Source organism: Penaeus monodon, chromosome 39 (genome assembly GCF_015228065.2).
Source record: "Penaeus monodon isolate SGIC_2016 chromosome 39, NSTDA_Pmon_1, whole genome shotgun sequence".
Taxonomy (NCBI): Eukaryota; Metazoa; Arthropoda; class Malacostraca; order Decapoda; family Penaeidae; genus Penaeus; species Penaeus monodon.
In genome coordinates, this window is record NC_051424.1 from 6974705 (window position 1) to 6987689 (window position 12985).

The following is a 12985-nucleotide window of genomic DNA, read 5'->3' on the forward strand; positions in this document are numbered from 1 at the left end:
CCCTACAACACCAATGAGCAAGGGATTAGGGGGGATGTATTATCAGGCAAATTGTCTCAGAACACCTTTGGATGCACATGCCACAAGATCATGAATTCTTAGGGTTAAGCAGTCAAAAAAAAAATTTTTGACTCAAACATTTTTTCTTCTAAATGTTCCAGTTTATATATCTTTTACATATATTCTTATGATTCTGCTTTGTTGGGAACACGCATGCACACACGCATGCACGCACCCATGCACGCAAAAGGAGACTAAGTCAAAGCGAAGAATCCTTGCTTCTACTGTTTGTACCCTTCTTTTATCAAGGCAATAACAATGGTTTGCAAATTTGGGGATACAGAATACATATCATAGAGTATTCTGATGTAGGATTTTATTTAAAGGACTAAACAAAGGCAGGTAACTTTGCCACAGGAAAAGCAGTAGTGTGAATTCCAAATATTCTATTACAAGAAATATCATTCTATAATATATTTCAAATATACAATAGTATAAAAAAAAAATTAATAATCTAAATTTGGGTAAAAGCTAATATTTTTTGCTAGAATAAATATTGTTAATAATTGCAGTAGTAATTCTAGCAGTAAAAGTAATAATAATCACAATAATAACATTAAAAAACTGTTACAATTATTTTGGTGATTCCATCTAGACGCAGAGAAGAGTAATATCTCAAACAAAATAAAAAATCTAGCTCGCCTCCATAAGTCGTTCACTTTTGTGATTCTGCCCTCCAAGACTAGACCACAAAACAAAAACATTAAGAATAAAAACAAAAACACGTACATGACGGCCGTACAAAATATCGTGACTCAACAAAATGCAACATTTTAATGGGTAGTCTTCAGTAAGCATTTCCTCAAATAGTGTGTGTCTGAGCGGCGACTCTGTTACGCCTTTGCTGCTCCCGTAGCCGCCTGCTGCTGCTGGATGGCCGCCAGCTGCTGGTCTACCTTCACCTCCATGATGTCCATCACAACTGCAAATAAAGAGGGTTCCATCGTCAAAACATTTTCCACCATCATTAACCTCTTTTGAAGAAGATTGGTACTAAAATATTAATAGGCCATTAATCCTAAATCCTCAGAAATCTACACAATATTGAGGAAGACTAATATTAAACAGATGACATGCTCATCATGTCATGACGTGAATATGCTGAGAGAGACTCATCATAAGTTTTTGAAGAAAGATAAGACTCAATGGGCATTTAAGAAGGTTCTTGCATTATTTATATTGGTAAATGAGTGTGGAATGTACCAACTGTGAGCCACAACTGGAAGAGAGCCAACTCCAGGGAGGCCACTGTTTCCATGCTCAGGATCCTGACCAGTGGCAACAGAAAATCATATAATTTAAATATATACAAAAGTATATTTTTGTCCAAATAACAGAAAGTCACTTTGTGTTTTGTTACTACACAGAGAAGACTACCCACAGAGATAACATGGAGTCTTCTCAAGGAAAATAGTCTTTTACCATCTTCATACAGCACAACAATGGACAGATATAGACCTCGTGAAATAGCAAAAATGCAAATAATGTTTATGTAGACTAAGAGATAATAACATTGCAAAGTGGAGGCAAAGAGTCTTGATACCACACATGAATGTTCCCATGGGCCTGGCCTACAAACCACACCACCAGGAGAGTTGCTGTTCAAGTAAGCCTAACGCCCAGATTTTGGTCCGTATGCAGGTTGTGACGTACTTGGATCCAACAGATTAAAGTACATATTCAAAAACTTCTAATTACCAAGAGTCAAATGCATACAGGTTCATCAGAATTTGGTAGGAACATCATTCAGGAAATGACAAATATAGACCTTAGAAAATGTCAAAACAGCAAAAATGCATCTACAGAAAAAGAGCTAATAGTATTAAAATGAGTATGCAAAGAGTTTTGATACCTATTGCCTGGACTTTGGTTAATGTGTAAGGCAGAAGGCACCTGGATCCAACAGGCTGATGTTGTCATTATAACAACTAATAATATTAATGTTTCCATCATTATTATTCAACATCATCACTGTGTCCTTATCATCATTTACATTATCGATGTTATCACTATTATCACTAATAACATCATTAGTGTAATCTAACAACAATAATCTGAGAAATTAAAAAAGTAATAAGAAGAATAAGAATAAAACTAAGAAGGTGAAGAAGAAGAATCATAACAATCATAATAACCAGAAAAATAAAAACAACAATATCATTAATAACAATTACAATAATAATTAAAGAAGAATGAAAAATCACATAAAAAAATATATATATATAAATTGACCCTTTAGTCATTTGCTTGACAACCAAATAAATTAACATCCCAGTGGATCTTCCCCCCAGTGGAAAAGGTTATTTACCAAACCCTTGATGTGAGTAACTATGTATTTTTTGCAGCAGCTTTCTTGGAATCCAAGTCTCACAAAAGACATATTATTGCTAGAACATTCTTAAAAGAGTTTCATCCCCAAAATTAGACAACAGGTCTTTCTTAATGGGAAAGACTAAAACAACTAAATTTTCACTTTACAAAGACTATTTGTATGGAAGATCATTGAAAATTTGGCACCAAATCAAAATAAGATACTCCCTCAGACAGGGAAGAACATGTTATCTTTCAGGGATAACGGATAAAACTTCCTGATTAAGAAAAATGTGTAATCAAACTTCCTTATCTATGGGCCAAGACTGATTAATAGTGTACCAAAAATGGATCAGAATCAAAACTCAGAGCTCTGTGGAAGTCTTTAAAGGGAAAATCAGACAAGTTGTTGGTAGTAACACAAGGGATGAATCAAATCCCATCTCTCATGAAGTTCAAGTCCAAGTAACCAAGTAACCTAGTAGCCTACCTTACAAGACCCCCAGTTATACCTTGTGGATCCATTGGGTTCTGGGCTTCCCAGGTCTACAACCACTATTCTATACTTTCATTAGTTTTATATTCCTAATAAAATCCACAGCAGATTGTTTACCTACATTATTTGTAATTTGAAGGCTAAGGAAGGAAAATCAAATATACTAAACATTTGTAGAGTAGTGGTAAGGTCTATCATTCATATCGACATGGTAGTGTATTTCTATCATTCATCAAGGACACTTGAAATTGCTCCACCATTACAAATGTAAAATAAATGCTCTCCACCAACCTTCTCTCAATTTGCTCTTTTCTGCGGCAATCTTCTGAATCTTCTCCATCTGCTCTGTGACGAATTTGACCTTCCTGGTGAAATAGTCCTTTGCTCCAGGGACATCCTAAGGGGAAATAGTAGTCATTGTAGTTTTACTGTTAAATATGAAAGGCTAAAAAAATAACTGCTGCTGCTGTTTTTATTACTTCTACTTAAACTATTACTACATCTACTACTACTACTACTACTACTACTACTAGGAGGAAATAAAAGTTATTTGTTACATATGTGAGGCTAAAACAATAACCTCTGATACAGCTAATGCTACTACTACTACTTATACAACTACTTCTACTACTACTGCTATTTATACTACTACAACTACTTATACAATTACTACATTTACTACTACTACTACTACTACTATTATTACTACTGCTACTTTAAAATGATAAGATGCTTTATAATAATAACCAACAATGATAACCATAAAAATAGAGATATCATTCACATAAAAGCAAAAATTCTTCTGACCACCTGCCTGAGGCCAGTGTAATCAAATGAACAACCAATTCTAGCCTGTATCTTGCTCCTTTGGGTGGGCAAATACAGACTTAGCATCCAAAAAAGATTTGTAAGCAAAGTCTGCCACACCTTGGATGCCTACAGTTTGAAGAGACTTCTGATCATAAATTAGCTACCCCATCAATAACTAATATCATCAGTGATAATTTTGAGAATTCTACCTGTGCATGCTAAACATGACTGCTGAAAAATGTATGCTATTTCAAAAGATGTGGTCAACTTGCAACTGAGCCTTCATAAACTGAGAATGTTTTCTTTATCTTTATGGTTATTATTGTTAATTATTATTACAAACTTAGTAGTAGTAGTAGTAGTAGTAGTAGTAGTAGTAGTAGTAGTAGTAGTAGTAGTAGTAGTAGTAGTAGTAATAATAATAATAATAATAATAATAATAATAATAATAATAATAATAATAATAATAATAATAATAATAATAATAATAATAATAATAATAATAATAATTATTATTATTATTATTATTATTATAATTATTATTATTATTATTATTATTATTATAATAATAACAATAATAACAACAACAACAATAATAGTAGATGTGTGTATGATATATATGTATCATACAAGTTGATGGACCGTGTAATGAATATATATGGCAACGCTGTTTATTTTAGACAGAAGTCAGTTGCACAATCACTACGGTACAAGATGGATAGGCATCAATGCAGACCCTTGTGCATCTAGTCTCTCCTGTCAATATATCATCAAAGGATTTACACTAATCCTAGTACTACTACTAATACTAGTACTAGTACTACTACTACTGCTACACAATGAATTCAACCTGATAGCTGTGTTCCTGTTCATTCTTTTTTCTTGGTGAACCAATGAGCTAATGAGCTTGATCTACCTGGCAAATGAAAATTATTCTTAATTCTAAATCCCAGTTATGGTTCTGGTTTTGCCAATTGGATAGGTTACTTCCATCTTCCAGTTGACCTTTTTTTTTCCCTTATAGATGATCCTTTTCATTTAAATAAACCCTTTCTTTGTTCATCTATTTCTGGTACATAATCTTTCTGATTAAATCTGCTTCCATTTTACTTTGACTGAGAAAATAAAGCAAGACACTAAATTTAAGAGAAAAATCATTCCGAGAACAAAACACAAGAGTCCACTCACCCGTTCCACATAGTATCCCGTTCCGATGTCAATGAGCAGCTTTTCCGCATCAGCGATTGTCCCAGGAACATACATACAGCTGGTCAGAGGGACGAGCACCTCCTTGCCCTTGACCCCGGGTGTGACCTGAAATAGCAAGTCCATGTTTGGAGAAAAACAGATCCAATCTCTTTTAAAAATAAATGGGGGGGACATGAGCAAATGAGTGAGTGAGTGAATGTGATGCATGAGTGAGTGAGTGTGTGTGTGATGAGTGAGTGAATGAGTGTGTGATGAGTGAATGAGTGTGTGTGATGAGCGAGTGACTGAGTGACTGAGTGAATGAGTGAGTGAGTGAGTGAGGGACAGAATGTAAGAGTGTGAGTGTGTATGTGTGTGGGGGGGTTATGTGGGGAGGGAGTATGTCTGGGTGTGTGTGTGTTCAATAAAATAAATTCTATTTATCTAAATACAATATCTAAAATAAATATAAAAAAATATCTAAAAACTGTATTATAGTAATTAAAACATTAAAAGATTTGAAAAAATGACTTCCATTAGAAACAAGTGGCCTTTTAATAACAGAAGATTCTACAGCAAAACTAATATCTTCCTTGCATTTACTAAACTCTTATGCAAATGCACTTGAATACTTTACCTTATCGACACATTCTCCAGATTCATTGAATTTTAGTTGTGCTATCTTCAGCTGCTGTAATGATTCATTGAAGAACTGCAATTCCTGTGAAGAAACAAGTTTGCTTATTATATTCCTTTTCAGCCACAAAATTATAAAACCACTGGGTAAAGGAAATGTATAAAAATAATCAGGTTTTGGGACTTCCTCTCTGAAGGGCGTATCACCCTTGTTAACAAATACCAAAAAATGAAACCCAAATCCCTGACTTCTTTTAGGTATGTGCAGATGGAACATGGTGACTGTACTTCACAAAATTCAGTATAATTGATGAAACTAACAATTTCACTAGGAGTCAACTTTTCCTTGACATTGTGAAAGTATATGGAAACAAATAGCACCAAGTAATAATGACTGGTTCCACTATCATGACCAAAACAGTTCACGTGGGGTTACTGTGCACTTAAGTTGATTGCTGCAAGGCAATGTAAGGCTAGACATAGTCATGGGAGGTGTGGCATTTTCTGTTATACATTTTCATTGATTTTTTCATATTGTTTTGATTCTGGAGATTAATTCTAACATCAGTGAATGTAGTTTTCTATTCCTTCAGCTCTTAGATTTTCAGTACTGTCCTTTTGTATACTTTAACCAGTAGTTTTACTCAGCACTGACCACCTATATATAATGATTATAATAGCCTTGCTGGCCTAGTAGGGTAGGAAGCATGCCAAGGATAAAATTAAAATAAACAATGCTGATAACCCTATAATAACATAAACATCACACAAAAGTAGGACCAATCCTCCTATGTGACATCCTGGGGACAGTGCCTCATACACCTCCAATTAAATGGGTTTGCAACACCCCCTCCCCTCACCTGCATGGTCTACAATTCCTTTGCAAATTTTAGTAGAAATGGAATATTTTTTTCTTTATTTCCTCTCCTGTATTCTATGATTTTGAGGGACCAGTGATTTAAGGGTGGGGGCTAAGGGCAAAATCACTCATAATAGGCATTTCAAAAAGTAAAAATTTTAAACTCAAGCCAATAATCAATTATGTATTTTACAGGCTTTAGTAGTATCCCTAAAACTCTAACAAATTCTTTAAGAGTTCAAGGAAATCAGGTCACAGGGTCTACTGATGACTCCTTTGTGGCAAAGCACTTCTGAGCCATCTATGTGCAGACATTTAACATATTTTCCTGGAGACTCTGGGTAATGAAATAGGATTTGATGCCATGCATGTACAAAACAAGTTTATGCTGAGGCATTGCACATATGGACTTAGTCTCTGGATAACAAATATTACTACCTTTATCTTCTAATTGTGACATAAATATATCTTTTTATAATTTATATTCGACTTTGTTGATTAGTCTACATCTAGTTCTTAAGTTTTAATAGTATTTCATATTTGTATACCAAACTTCTATTTTCTTTAGTAAAAGCAACCCTGTTTGTATATACCTGTAAAACACACACTGAAATGATGATGGTTGAGAGGACAAATCATACAAGTGAGACATTCTTATACTAAAAAATTGTCTTATTGTTATATATTATGCAATTTATTCATTGTACATCATTTTAAGGTTCATAAATAAGTGTCATGTCAACATACAGATTATCTGTAAGTTACAAAGTTAAGAAATAAAATGGGTAAGGATGATACAGCAGTTTTAGCAGAGGCTTTCACATATATCTCTCATATATATTTCCCACCTTGCACAAGGTCTATTCGGTTTAATCATTCCAAAGTGAAGATTTTGTAGACAAGGTAGGGTGTATAGGTTCACAATACTAATTGAAAGTGGCTATACCTGAATACTGTAAGTATTTGTTTACACATCATAATCACCAGTGTATTATAATATTTTTATCCAAACAATTTTCCTGCTATATAACATGCTCTCCCAAGCTATTGGGGGCAATAGTTGTTGATCTATAATTGATTAAAACTACAAATTACTGACAGTAAATAATAAGTAGTCCAGTTTTGACAGTATTTCCAATGTAATGTTTGTACACAATTTAGACTCTTTTTTGTCTGTTTTATTGAAAAACTAAATATATTATAAACATCTCTACATAATGGCATAGCCTTCAAAATACATACATAAATAATCATAAAAGTATAATTATCCATTTCCTTATATATTTACCAACTTATCTATCTATTCATTTATCTATCTATTCATTTACTTCCCCTAGAGAGGTCTGCCTCATTTAAAACACCATACGAGTGGAAGTCAGGAACGCTAGACACAAAAATCCCAGAGCCAAGCCAAAGCCTCCTCCCACACCCACGTTGCAGCCGATGACTCACGCTACTTCTCTTTCTCACTCACACGCCTTTATCACGACTTCTCTCTCGCCCTACACCTCGGCCGATGCAGCGGTCAAACGTACCTGATCCAGCTGGTTCTTGAGGTTGGTCAGCTGCTCTAAATTCAGCTTAGAGATGTCGATCACCTGAGGTCCCGATCCCTTGCTGGAGGCCATGGTTGTTTGTGACGGCGCTTACTGCACGGATTCGGAGAGAAGCCTAGAGCGGAGCCAACTTTCGGCGAATGGACGCTTTCGAAGGGAATGGATGAATGGAATGCAGATTTGTTTGGCGGAGGAGGCTATACAAGTCAATAGATGAATTGGAATATTGGCTAGAAATTAACATAAAGGGATTGATTGATCGTAGATGAACTATAATAAAGGGAACAAGGGGAAGAGCCTAAAGCAGAGCCACTTTTCAACGAATGAACGAATGTGATGAATGGGAAATTTGATTAGAAATTAACTTAAAAAGGATCAAACTGGTGAAATCATTATCTGAAATTAAATGAGTTTAACTATTTACATGTAGACGGATGGACGAGTTGGTCCACTTTTCGGAGAATTAACGGATTAATGAAGGAATGATGCTGTGAAAGGACAGATGTACCAAGAACAAGAGAAGTACTTTTCTCGGCATTGAGATGCATGGTCGAATTCAACTCAACGGATGAATAAGTTTAGTGGATGAAATGAAGTGAAGTGAACCTAGTCAGTGAACGGCACGAGGTGGGTGCGTGCATTCACGTTTTGGCTATTTTGGTTTAGGACGTTTGAGACTCCGAAGACATACCTATTCCAAGTATATATATACATATATAGACCCCTTTCCAAAATGGGGTCCGCGCAGCATCCTGTATCAAAGATATTTGTGTAGATCTTCGTATGTAAAGTACGTACGAGAGGAGATGGAAACACAAATATGAGGATATACATACAAACACACACACGCACACACACACACACACACACACATACACACACACACACACACACACACACACACACACACACACACACACACACACACACACACACACACACACACTCACACACACACACACACACACACACACATATATATATATATATATATATATATATATATATATATATATATATATATATTATATATATATGTTATATATATATATATATATATATATATTATATATATATTTATATTATATATATACAAGGGACTTGAAGAAGTTGTCTGAAACAGATAGACATTGAAAATGGATTATAAATATTTTCCTGGATAAACATATAGCGTCGAGGGTTCGAGTCACGACGGCGGTTGTCCCTTGGGCAAGGAACTCACTTTGATGCATACCTAGCCATGGTGGCCAAGCAGCCAGTAAGTGCTGGCCAAGCCGGATAATAGAGAGAATATTACTAAAAGGTACACCGGCACTCTCGTGGAAAGGAACTGGACCATACCACGTATCATCCAAGAGCATACAACATGAAAACCCTTTAAGTATATCATGCTCGTGACACGGCGTAGACCATGAACTACGTACAAGAGAAGTATATATATATAATACATATACTATAGATATAATACATATAATATATATAATATATATAATATAATATAATATATAATACACATCATACACAAAATTATAATAGTTAATATATAATAATATATAAATATAAATATATATATATATATATATATATACATATCGCGCGCGAGCGTGTGTATGGTGTGTGTGTGTGTGTGTGTGTGTGTGTGTGTGTGTGTGTGTGTGTGTGTGTGTGTGTGTGTGTGTGTGGTGTGCGTGTAAGCTGCAAGAGGGATCGTCATGCAGCAAAGAGTTTGATCAAATTAGAGGTGCGAGATTAAGTAGGGCATTCGCTCAAAAGTACAGTCTTTCGAGAGGCCTGTCCTGATCCTTCAAAAAAATATTCATTTCGTGTCGTAAAACCGATCACTATATAAGGATGAGTAATGAAAACGTTATCTGTTATTCTGTCAATACATAGATTATGTTACACCAATGATAAAAGAGCACCCATGCCCCGCAGTTGAAATGAGGGATAAGGGAGTCAGGTTTGCTCGGCTATCTTAAATTGAGCGTAAAAGATCGGATTATTGGGGAATGACACTTAATGCATAGCATAGATTTTTAAACATGATTTTACACATCCAATGCATTCAAACAATTGTTATCAAGTACTGATCACTTTGCAAGAAACTGATTGCATTACTTTTTTAAGTTAGTAATCTATTCGATGACAATTGTGGGTATACGCCCACTTTTAATGCAAAACCCTGGTGTTGAGCGAGGTGATATTTCGTTTTAACATGGCTGTGCAGTGCGTCACAGTTCAGGCCTCTCTCCTCATGATGATAACTTTTAGCAATCACAGGACATATATGTCTAATTCTGATGTATATTTGCTTGGACATTCTAGTGATATGAAAGAGACACATACGCAATTTAATGTAGCTGTCCTTTTATCGATCCTTCAGATTTTGAACAGCTGTTTGGACTTTCGAGAATTGCGTGACCTAAGATGTGGCACAGGTTGACAAAACTCACTGAAAATAAAACAAACAAGTTTAAGAAATCGCCTCTACACGTAGCCAGCATTTAAGAGTTCTTATAGTATGATAATTTGGGGAACAAAGTACTTAAATATCTGCTATGTTTAGATATTTTCGAGAGTTCATGTTGTACCACAGCTTTGGCAGGAGTTGTGGGTTGGTGCAAGCCCTGGCTCAGACGCATCGATTTTTCACCGTACGCCGTGGGAGGCACGATGTCATTCTTTTAAATAACCTTTAGCATTGATGATTCCTAATAAAGTGCCGTTCGTGATCAATGAGGTCACCATGGCCCGTTTCAGATTTATCGACGAATTTCGCTCTTCGCCGTCATTGTGCCCTCCACGGAACACACTGTTAACTATACGATTGTGTCCAGAGATTTGCTAAGGCTCTCTGATGGTTTCGCACCCTTCGGTAATTTGACGGACCATGTAGCACTGTAGAACACTTTCAAGTACGAAATGCTTGATACAGCTCAGGAGTCAACTGGCGGCCACCCAAAAGCAAGACAGAATTTCACCTCGCATAAGACACTGGTGGCTACAGATACGTGTCGTACGGCTCACTTATGAGTGATTTGGGACTTAAATCGTTCCCTGGCACGTAGGAAACAGTTGAGAGGGGACAAGGAACAGTATATCAGGAACCTTGCTGAGAAGGTCGAAGGCCATTTCTTAGTAAATGGCTTTCGTCCTGCGTACTAAGCCCTAAGAAAACAAACTTCAAGTCCTTCCTTACAGACGACAGCAGTTCGCTCAGTAAATGGCTGAGTCATCTCAGATTAGGGCTGAGTACTTTGAGCAGTTATGTCGGGTTGATCTACAAACAGTTATCCTGGACGCGAGAGGTGTTGTAATCCCATTGCCGGATCTATCTATCGGCGAAGAACCTCCTGTACTGGCTGTTAGGAAGTTAAGAAGGCGCCCACCAAGCTTAAGGGCGATAGGGCAGCAGGTATTTGCGACATCCCTGCTGAACTACTGAAGGCAAGTGGTGAACCTTGCTGGGTTTGCATGCTGTTTCAGCTGCCATTCGGCTCTCTGATATCACTCCCCCGGCCCCATGGGGGGGGCGGTCATCCCCCTCTATAAAGGGAAATAGATCGATGTGACTGCGGCTCATCATACAAGATAGGATTCTCGTTCACATACTTCTGAGAAGTATCAGAGATCCCCTAACGAGGCGACCGGAGCAACTAGATTCACATCTGACAAGCCCAAAATATAGTCATTGTAGAGCGCCATTGTGAGTTCGGTCGTAGGTTTCTTGCGGCCTACATCGACCTCAAGAAGCCGTTTGATTCGGTGCATCGCGAATCGCTCTCGGAGATCCTGAGACTCGGGGTAATTCCAACAAGGTTTATTGGATTAATAGTAAGCCTGTATAGTGATGCTGATATTGTTGTGAAGTGTGGTAGGGACCTGTCTAACTTCGTTCCTCTGAATTCTGGATTGAGGCAAGTTTGGTGTTCTTGCGTCACTACTTTTTAAACACTTACATGGACTATACAATAGGTAGAGATACTGTCCTGTTATTGTGGAGCAACTCTGGGTAATATCAAGGGCACCGACCTTGCCCTTTGTGACATGTTTCTTGTGTTGTTTTGTGTGTGTGTGTGTGTGTGTGTTGTGTGTGTGTGTGTGTGTGTGTGTGTGTGTGTGTGTGTGTGTGTGTGTGTGTGTGTGTGTGTGTATCTGAATGCATTTTGAGTCGGCAAATACTTGCGACGAATATACATACCCTGGTATTGTAGCCCATGACTTTAGGCTCTTAGACCAGGAAGTCAGTAGATGGATTGGTCTGACCACAGGTACTCACTTGACAAGAGTAGCTGGAGATATCCGTTTTTCCGCTTTTCATGGACGGGAAGATGCCGTCTCGCGTTAAAAAGAGCACAGCAGCCAGCTACCCCAATGCTTATATTTGAAAGGGTACTATAAGGACGAAGGGGAAAGGTATTTGTTATGTTCGATGCTTTTAGAAATACCTGAATAAATCTATAACAATAATTATTGTATGATTTTTAGCCTTCTCCGTGGAGGGCACGGCAAAAATTGCTGCGCCAGAAACGGGTCATTGTTTCAGAGCTTTCAAGTGTTCTCATGAAACTTTAGGTAAAATATATGAATTACAAATAAAAACGTCGAATGCTTTCTGGCAATCTCGAAATATGAAGGTACTGCATAATCATTATTGCTATTATCATTTACCATTTCATTATAATTATCATCGTCATTATCACCACCAATACAAACACCATCATCATCATCTTCGTCGTCGTCGTCGTCAATATCATTATTGTGAATATTGTTGCTTTAGTTTTTTCTGCTCTTGCTACTGCTGCTGCTGTGCTGTACTATACTTGCCCCAGCTGTTATTACTGTAATGGTTGCTGCTGCTATAGCTATTATTACAGCTGCTACTACTACTGCTGCTGCTCCTGCTGCTGCTATGCTGCTGCTCCTGCTGCTATGCTGCTGCTATGCTGCTGCTGCTATGCTGCTACAACTACTACTACCACTATCGCCATTACTACCACTACTGCTGCTGCTGTGCTGTTGCTATTACTACTACTAGTGCTAATAGATAATAAAATCATTATTGCAGCT

General features: G+C 36.9%; 1 protein-coding gene across 1 annotated transcript; it reads right to left on the bottom strand.

The window, feature by feature from the left end:
- Positions 1-354: 354 nt before the first annotated feature.
- Positions 355-8072, bottom strand: LOC119597704 (prefoldin subunit 5-like). The gene is made up of 5 exons (XM_037947310.1): positions 7895-8072; positions 5502-5585; positions 4865-4990; positions 3158-3263; positions 355-982 (listed from the first exon to the last, which is right to left on the bottom strand). Exons 1-5 carry the CDS (start codon positions 7985-7987, stop codon positions 894-896), a joined length of 498 nt encoding a protein of 165 aa, XP_037803238.1. The 5' UTR covers positions 7988-8072; the 3' UTR covers positions 355-893.
- Between the last annotated feature and the right edge of the window lie 4913 nt (positions 8073-12985).

Bases quoted from the DNA above. Each gene is read 5' to 3' on its own strand.
- LOC119597704 (XM_037947310.1), bottom strand. From the start codon at position 7,987: ATGGCCTCCAGCAAGGGATCGGGACCTCAGGTGATCGACATCTCTAAG. The intron at 4,991-5,501 runs GTAAAGTATTCA...TTGCTATTTCAG, and splicing joins CTGGAGAATGTGTCGATAAG to GTCACACCCGGGGTCAAGGG. The intron at 983-3,157 runs GTTGGTGGAGAG...CTTTATTTGCAG, and splicing joins AAAGAGCAAATTGAGAGAAG to TTGTGATGGACATCATGGAG.